The sequence below is a fragment of the Mytilus trossulus genome, chromosome 14 (genome assembly GCF_036588685.1).
Source record: "Mytilus trossulus isolate FHL-02 chromosome 14, PNRI_Mtr1.1.1.hap1, whole genome shotgun sequence".
Classification (NCBI taxonomy): Eukaryota; Metazoa; Mollusca; class Bivalvia; order Mytilida; family Mytilidae; genus Mytilus; species Mytilus trossulus.
The window spans coordinates 59,059,139-59,068,396 of NC_086386.1; the positions used below are offsets into that span (position 1 = coordinate 59,059,139).

At 34.4% G+C, this 9,258-nt stretch overlaps 3 protein-coding genes across 3 annotated transcripts; 1 reads left to right on the plus strand and 2 right to left on the minus strand.

Annotated features, from left to right (window-relative positions):
• Positions 1–658: 658 nt before the first annotated feature.
• On the plus strand, positions 659–2,771 carry LOC134697922 (uncharacterized). The gene is made up of 3 exons (XM_063560208.1): positions 659–945; positions 1,832–2,047; positions 2,666–2,771. Exons 1-3 carry the CDS (start codon positions 668–670, stop codon positions 2,769–2,771), a joined length of 600 nt encoding a protein of 199 aa, XP_063416278.1. The 5' UTR covers positions 659–667.
• Positions 2,772–2,820: 49 nt separating this feature from the next.
• LOC134697923 (uncharacterized) lies at positions 2,821–5,646 on the minus strand. Its single transcript, XM_063560209.1, has 6 exons — positions 5,242–5,646; positions 4,755–4,941; positions 4,245–4,502; positions 3,645–3,816; positions 3,202–3,350; positions 2,821–2,849 (listed from the first exon to the last, which is right to left on the minus strand). The coding sequence occupies exons 1-6, from the start codon at positions 5,548–5,550 to the stop codon at positions 2,821–2,823; spliced, it is 1,104 nt and encodes a 367-aa protein (XP_063416279.1). The 5' UTR covers positions 5,551–5,646.
• A 1,175-nt stretch (positions 5,647–6,821) lies between these two features.
• On the minus strand, positions 6,822–8,930 carry LOC134695930 (uncharacterized). The gene is made up of 3 exons (XM_063557422.1): positions 8,571–8,930; positions 7,073–7,201; positions 6,822–6,853 (listed from the first exon to the last, which is right to left on the minus strand). The coding sequence occupies exons 1-2, from the start codon at positions 8,925–8,927 to the stop codon at positions 7,133–7,135; spliced, it is 426 nt and encodes a 141-aa protein (XP_063413492.1). The 5' UTR covers positions 8,928–8,930; the 3' UTR covers positions 6,822–6,853; positions 7,073–7,132.
• Positions 8,931–9,258: the final 328 nt, after the last annotated feature.

The following is a 9,258-nucleotide window of genomic DNA, read 5'->3' on the forward strand; positions in this document are numbered from 1 at the left end:
GCCAAAATTTCCAGTTTTGTGGATTTCCTTATAGAATATCTCAAATTTGAAAATAAAGCAGTAGTGAAATATACCAAAGGCAATTCAAATTCATAAGGTAAAAAATAACTAACAACACCAAATTAAAAAAAAAAAAAAGACCAACAGACCCAAGATATTACACAAAACAAACAAATAGAAACTAAAGACTAAGCAACACAACCCCTTCCCCCCAAAAAAAAAAACCAAAACACAAACTGGGATTGATAGGTTATGACAAAATCTTTGATTTGACAAAAACACCGTTAGAATTTTTTGTCAGTTTATTTCCGTATTGTAAAAACAAAAAAGCGGATATTAATCCTTTATTAGTAGCACACGAGTAAACCAACACAATGCAGTAGACAAGCGTTAAAGAGCCACAACAGGAAAAAAAATAATATTTTTTTTATTTCGAAAATGTAATTAATATATATTTTGATGTCGTATGCAAAAAACCCGATGAAAAAAAAATGAGAAATAAAGCCATAGTAATGGTCCAAAGTTCATTATCGCACCTGTTACCGAAGATGCACGATTCTAATTGCCGATCACTTCCGGCTAATACCCAAAACATGCCGATCACTTCCGGCTAATACCCAAAACAATGCATGACGTCACATCGAGAACAAATATCAACTTCCAAACAATGGCACATGAGGAGAATGCATCTGAACCACGGCCTATTGAGCCCAGTGATGACGAAGACGAACCAGAAAATGACTTGTCGTGTGGGTCGTCATCTTTTGGTGATGAAGATGAGAGAAACCTGACAGAAAATTCCGAAACAGATGAAATCGAGGAGGTTGTTGCTGCTGTGGCTGGAATAAATCCATATCAGTTCGAGCCATACGCTTCCGACTCTGAGACCAGTGAAAACGAGGAAGGAGAAAATCATCAAGAAAATAGACTTGAAGACAATTCTTGGTGAATATAATTTTATTTGCGAACTTCCATTTATCATGTTTATCCTTGCAAGTTTCCGATTTTGGCTTTTCTCTCCATCGGACCCTATTTTCAACCAAGTTCTGTGATCTTCTGTATTACACGGACATAACTTGCAAAAGACGACAAAGTTGTTGACATATTTTTTTGTAGTATACATTTTTTTAAACAAAATTTCAAGTACAGAAAATATGAAAATATCACTGTAAAAAATGGCAGAAACGTTTAGAATTCCAAATTAATTTAGTTTTCGAAAGTAACATTTCTATTAAAGTAGGATCAGCATACATTTTTGATGAAGTAAAGGTCACCTGACAATACTCACCTGTCCTTGTAGAAAAGATTGGGGTGGGAATAAAAACATTATGATGTCCTTTACAAAGGGTTCAGGGTAGAAAAAAAAATGAAATGACTTCTGTTCTGTTTCCGTTACAAGGTGTCACAGAAAAAAATAAAACATACTTTCAAGACGTCATAGTTTTTTTGGACCAGGAAGTGCACGTGTCACAGAAAGAAACACCTTAGTCAAGACCTCTTAAATATTTAAACTACGAAGGCGTAACTAAAAAATAAAAATAATCCTTCGTGACATCATAGCTGAATGACCTTTTAAAACATCAACATTTTTATGGACTATGAAGACTTCGCAGGAAAATAAATAAATAGCCTTTTAAGACGTCATTACTATTTGAACTATGAAGGCGTCACAGAAAAAAATGAAATAGCCTTTTAATATGTCATATAATTTGAAATAGGGGGGGGGGGGTCTCATTCATGGCTTTAATAATTTATAAGTTTTTTGTTTACTATCACAGTTCATGGATGTTTTGTATTTTTCTTGTGTAGATAAAATTTTGTATTTCCTCAGGTGTTCTTGTGGAAATTGTGAGGTGATGCCGACAGCCAGAGAATGCATTTGTTGCAATGAAGTGCAGAGGGTGTTAGATGTCAAAAATGAAGAAGACATTTCCTGCATAACACAACATCCAGGATTTTCACCAGTCTGTCTTGATGTTCATGTTTTGGGTGTTGCATACTTCCAGTACAGACAGGAATATGGCGAAAGACCAGAACAGGCTAATGAGTAATACACTAATTCATTGCCTTCAATACTTCTTTTTAACTTAATCAAATTGTAATTTTTTTACAAAATTATAAAATATGTGTCTAAACAATTTACCGCATTTATAAAATAATATAATACTAAAGCAAACAACCCAATTTCATGCAGTTAATTTAAAGTTAGGAATTGTACACTTTATTTCTCTATGGGTTACAAAGACATTTTGCCAACCATGATTAAATGAGACCAGACTAGACATCAAGGAGTTGTAAGCGATCTCTATAGCCACCACTGTCAATAATTGACACAATTTTTATCATCTCAACTATAATCTATGCTTTTGACCTTGTATGTAGAAATCATGTTTCTTAAGATATTTAAGTGTTGGCGCAATATTTATCAAAAGGTCATAGGGTCCTCAACTATAACCCAATTACATTTACCTCGACCTTTGACCTATGAAATTGGACATACACATGGTTGGTTATTAAAACTCAAGATATACATGTAGTGCACATAATTAATTCATATTACAAAAAAGAAAAAATTTAAAAAATTTAAGTACATTGTTACATAATTTGAATTAAAGTCCTTAATCTTTTATTTGTCCCAAAGTCAAAGTTTAAATTCTGTTTTCAGACGCAGCAGATATACTGCATACAGGCAGTTTGTAAGATGGTGCTGGCAATTTCTTGGGAAAGAGGACATTCCAGGGCCAGAATTACACTGGTTTCCATCAGGCTGACAGTGACTAGTTACTCCAATGTTGAAGCGGCTCATAAGATTTTGAACTGCTATCTCTTTGTCTGGTCTCTCATATTCACTACAAAGAGGAGGAGGAACATCTACCAGCAGTTTAACACCATGATCGTTCATATGTGACACCTTTCCAAGACCCATAACTGTGGTCATTACTGTTTGTACATAGTCTACAAGAATAAAAAGTTTATTCATTAAAATACTTGTCTGTTATCCTGCAGCATTTTAACTTCGAAATATAGAAATCTTTAATTTTTCATTGATAATAATATCTTTGGGGTGTAACTTAGATACATCTACTTGTCTAACATCCTGGTGGTGTATGTAATACTATGTAAAACACAAAGAATCCAGACATTAATGACCAACACTTGACATACTGGCATTCAAAGATCAGTATTTCTTGAATCACTTACCATATGTGCAGTCTATCAAAATTCTCTTGACAGAGTAATCCCCCTTCTTAAACTTTGGATAGACTATCTTGTACCGTGCTCTGCCATCCTTTGTTACAGCTTGTTCCCTTTGGCTGTTCTCATTAAAGTGAAGAGCTGCCAGCCACAACCTGTTAAAATTTTAAATTAAGCAAATTTAGTTTAATTGATTCATACCAAAAATTACTGAAAAAATTATGAAAATAAAAAGCACAGAGAGACACTGAGTCTCAAGTTCATTTAATATGCTATCATGAACTTTTTATGGTATACCATTGTCCATCTGTTTCAGTTTGTCACATTGTACAATAACTCAAAAAGGCTTTCTGCAATTTCAATGAACTTTTTTAGCAAATTATTTAAATTTGTGCATACAGATTACCGGTACCATGCTGTACACTGAGGAGCATTATCAATTTTTTTACCTGCAAAGCATTCCATGGTAGGAAAAGCCAATCATTTTGGGTGCAAAATGGTTTATGACAGAATGGTAACCCTCCAAGGCTGATGTCTGTTTGCCTGGTGACAACATGACAATATTCTTTTTCATCTGCCAGTGACACACAATTCCCTGCAGCTTTTCATACACCTTTGTTCCTGAAATTAAATTAAATATTGACCGAGGTGTTGTAAATTATTGGTACACTTACAGGGACATATGTTTCATAACATTTAGCTAAAATAGAGAATGGAAACATAACTTTTTTCTCATTTTTAAAGGGGCATAACTTAAGGAAGGTAAAAGTGGCCCACCAAAATACAAATTTAATCTGTGTTTTGGTGTAAAAAGCAATTGTGTATGAGTTTTATAACAATTGATGAAGCAAACTGAAAACTGAAACCAATTTTGGGGTGTACAGACAGAATAGGGCAAAACTTAATGTCCTTCCCCTACGGCTGGGTCATAAAAACAGCTGAGAATAGCGACATACTACATATAAAAATGTCATGAAAACAAATATGAGCCAAGGCTCTTGTGTTGAATGCCCTTAGTTTTACATATCGTTATTAAGAATCATCAGTACCTGGTTTAAGCCATTTCTTGTGCCTTTCTCTGCCCTCTAAAGGCCCATGCTGACATGCTGGAAATTCATCACCATGCCCATCATGTACATTTATGATGTGGTTCAGAATAGAATACCACTTAGCAACAATGACAACCTGGTCCAGTCCTGTCGAAGAGGCAGCAGTCCAGTAAAGATGGTTGACAATACTTTTTATCCATGGCTGAAGGTCCTTGCAGTCTTTTTCTAACGAAAGTTTGGCCAACTTTTTCTTTAAACCTGAAAAATAGCCATTTTATTATATTTTAACTTAACATAATGCGTTAACTGGTTAGAAACAAAATAAAAAAAGATATGGTATGATTGCCAATGAGAAAACTATCCACAAAATACCAAAATGACACAGACATTAACAACTACAGGTCTCCGTACAGCGTTCAACAATGAGCAAAGCCCATACCTGTTAGTAAGGCCAATAATAGTAAAGTACTGTAAAAAGTACTTCATTTAACAGCATTTTAAAAAACTAACCTTTGGCAACATGCCATACATCCAAGTGGTGTGTTGTTTCTGGCATCTGTTCCCGTATCCATTTGGCAATCATTTTGTGTCCATCTGTTATTATGGTCTTTATTGGTATGTTATGGTGACGGAAAAACTCAATACTTCTCTCTAATCCAGCCTTTTCCATATGATGGCTATTTGGAACTTCATTACTCTGTGAAAATAATAACAGTTGAAAATTTAAATACTGATAGCTAAAATATTCTTCTCGACCTGCTGAAAAAACAATCTGCTCTATATTATACATGCATGGTGATGTTCAGTTTAGTTTAGGGGAAGCTGTCCATATGTCAGTCCACCTTGTCAGTGTTTGTCAGTTTGTCCATCTCATCTGTCAGTCCAGCTTATCAGTATTGAAGACTTTTTTTTATAATAATTAATTATATTTATTAATTTGATTTCCAGAATAATTTTTTTAAGACTAATTTCAAAGCATAAACATGTAAATATATACCTGAACTAATTGAATATCTGCAACAATTCCCTCATCCAAATCAATCATGTTGTAACTTCCATATTTAGTGCAATGGCCAGGAGTGTCACATCTACCATCACCGCCAAGAACAACACTTCTACCACTTTGTATAACATCATGAACATAATCTTGTTGGTAATTAAACCAAACATGCCCAATTGCTGGGAAAATAAAGAACTTCTGGTGGCTCATGTAGGTACTCATGCTGATACAGGATATGTTCATGAAGTTGTACATCCTCAATACTTTACTAGGAATTGATCCAGAGAGGAGAATGGCAGAAGACATGCTTAAATTCCCAGCTGGCTTTCCCCCGACAAAAGGCTGGCTAAACCATTTGAAAGAAAATTCACAGGCAGGACATACATAAGATATTTTAACCAGTGAACCATGAACATAGTTGATGTTCCCTCTGCAAGATGTCATACACTTTTTGCATCTATCAAATAGTTCCAGCAAATTCGCCTCAAAAACAATATATTTTGTCATCTCAGCAGCTGGCAAGTTCCTTAAAAAAAAGAAGAGATCAATAATAGTATATAGAAGCACTAAAATTGTCCTGTAATAAAAATGTAAACAAATAAATGTGTCCACAGTACACTATCATTTTATATATGTTCAGTGATCCATGAAAATGAGGTGGAAACCCTAATTTGGCATATATTTGTGAAGTATCTTTTCATAATTTAGTCGTGTTTCTATTTTCAAGTTGATGGGATAACAAATTCATCATAAACTAAAACTTAAAATGTAGAATTTGTGTGCGTGTTCCCATTTTCAGTTGTATTTTCTTTTCTGTATATATTTTGGTTATTTGAAAACTAGTCCACTCAATCCACCTAGACTGAATATATATGTTAATTAATATATGCAATATGATCAGTTCACAATAATAATACAAATGTATACCTTCTATGATTACCATTTTCCATGTCCTCTTCATTTTCTGACATATCTGAATCAAGTACATCCGAGTCTTTAAATGGGGATGAAAGTGGTTCATGATCACTACTGTTGGAGACTCTTTTCCTTGATTTAAGTAGGGGTTTTACCATTTCTTGGTCTATGTGTTCAGGTCTTACCCAACAAAAGTCATCTATCATGGGTGGTTTTGCATGAGACATGAGATATTCATCATTCTGTATATAATCTGTCTGTGTACCTGTTTTATTAAGAAAAAAACAATGTCATATTTCTTTAGGAACAAAGATTAACCATATATGCAGGTCAAAACCCTGATTTGACATACTTTTTTTTGTAAATCTGGAAAGATCACTTCAAATGGATAATGGCTAAATTTCAACCTCATATAGAACAGGACAGACAAAAACACACAGAAAAAAAGTAATGCCCCTCCTCTATCATACATTTGTAGCTTTGCCATAAAAACACTATAAAAAAATATAGATATAAATTTTATTAATTAATCTTTACCTTTATTGACCATATTTTTTCTTTCAGTGTTTACTGGTTTCTTTTTTGTTGATAACTTAGTCTGACAGTACATTGATCTTCTTTTTGGTTTACAATTATACTGTGTGCCCTTCGTCTTGGTACTTGGACCATGTTCTTCTAAAACAAATTCTGTAGCCTGTAAAAAGAAAAAATAGAATACAGTACCATTGCAAATTCTACATATTTTAAGTACCTCTGTACTACATAAAATAAACATAAAATATATCACAATTTATAATTTAGTATAAAAAAAGTAAGAGTAACATTTAGAAAGTTTCTTAATATATATGTGTAAACATCTCAATATAATGGTTAAACCTCGCAAGTGATATGTACAATGAAAAATATAGCTTACCTCTTCAACACACAATAATTCGGTTGTTTCCTCTACTACATGTGCATCCACACCATCTCCCTAACTGCTGTCAACTACTGCTGCAGATGAAGTATTTCCAGCTGTTTTATGGACATGTTCAGCTATAAGCTAAAAAAAAATTAACACAAAAAATTTACTATCTTCATCAAGTATTAATAATGATAATATACATAAAATGTAAGACTGTTATATTGTAACTTACGTTACACTGTGGCAGCCTGTGTTTGATGAACCCTAATCTTTTTATATAATTTAGATTTTAAACATGTATACCTTGTTTTAAATACATTGATTTATTGTACACATATTAGGTCGTTCATTTGAACTGTTTTACATTGTCTCTTCAAGGCCTTTAATAGCTAACTATGTGGAATGGGCTTTGCTCATTGTTGAAGGCTGTACAGTTACCTATAGTTGTTAATTTCAGTGTATTTTGGTCTCTTGTGGAGAGTTATCTTATTGACAATCATACCATATCTTCTTATTTTTTATATTGTCAATTCCAGCTGGAGAATGTGACTTATCAAAGCAGGGCATTCTATTATCTTGTACATGTATATATACTATTTGGGAAGAATCCGGGTCCGTTCGCTCACATTCATGTTCGCACCCACTCATGTTCGCCCCCTTTCACTTTCGCACCCTACATGTTCGCACCCAAAGTCCGTTCGCACCCTACATGTACGCGCCCAATTTTAATTGGTTTTGGGTTTAATAACTTTGTAATCAAGTTTTGGCAAGTAGTATTCTAAAAGTATAATTGTTTTCGTTGTCTCAAAATAAAGTATGACAACATTTTTTATTGAGTTGAATAAATCTTAATTATGTTTTGGTTAGTGTATTGCTATAACTTTGTTTCATTGACTTGTTTCACAATGGAGTGAGAAAAAATTTGGTTGCTTATATAGGGAATCAATGAAGCATGACTAGAGTGGGACCCCTTTTATGTCTGTCAGTGGGCCCCCACTTATGAAAAATCCTGGATCCCCCGCTGTTTTTTTTGAGTATTTAATAAATTTTATCATGTTTGATCATGTTTTGGTTATACATTTGTAATAGTGTATTGCTATATTTTATTGTTTCATTGTTTCAGATCAAAGAGACCAAGCTGTTAAAAAACAATTATCTTTTGTGTTTTTCATTTAAAAATTAAATATTCAGTATTTACACCAAATCAATTAAAAACAAAAATCATGATTTTCCAATTATCAACTGGAATTTGAATTAAAATTGGGCGCAAACGTGTAGAGTGCGAACGGACCTTGGGTGCGAACGGACCTTGGGTGCGAACGTGCGAACGTGTAGGGTGCGAAAGTATATTGGGCGCGAACGAACCTGATACCATGTGGGAAGTGCCACAACCCCATTGACCCCTGCTAGAATACATATATAGGTATGCATTAATGATAAAAATGGTACTGCAATTTTAATAAACCTATGAAGTAATGAAACCAATGACCATGATGACTATTCTTACCCTTGCAGTTTCTCTCTTTGCATATCCTCTACGAACTTTCTTTGGAGGAGAACTTTGGCATACTGCATCCTCAGAAGGTGACAACATTTCTAGTGGGAATGGCATTGCTCTAGTCTTAGTTGCTGTTGGTGTTGTATTTGTCACTGTTGGTGATGCTGATGTGGAGGTGACTGATTTGCTAGTAGATGCCTTCCGTTTCTCCTTGGAACTGTTCTTAGACTTAGGGGTAACTGCCAATGGCAATGGTTCTGGTGCGGCATGCACTGAAGGTATGGCATTACAGTTCAGCTGCACTTTCTTCGGTTTTCGTCCCAAGTGTTCCAACTCAAACCGAAAACGAAATGGGAAACAGTCCATGGTAAAATGATCTGAACATATGGCAGAATATTCTGTTGGACCTGACCAAACTGCCCTTTTTACCTTCACGAAGTCAACCCATTGTCGGCAAACTGATGTTTCCTTCGGAAAAGTATGCAAAGAATGTCCATCTTTATGTGTATTTCCACAGTTGGCAGCAACACATCTTGTGCCACTTCCACTGCTTTTACCACCACGGTCTCCCCTCGGCATTATAATGATACAAAAACTTATATATATTCGGTATTTGTACGTAGATTCAGTGTAAACAAAGTGATTTCAATAACCGGAAGTATATATCTGTTCTCGATGTGACGTATTTTTGCCGAGA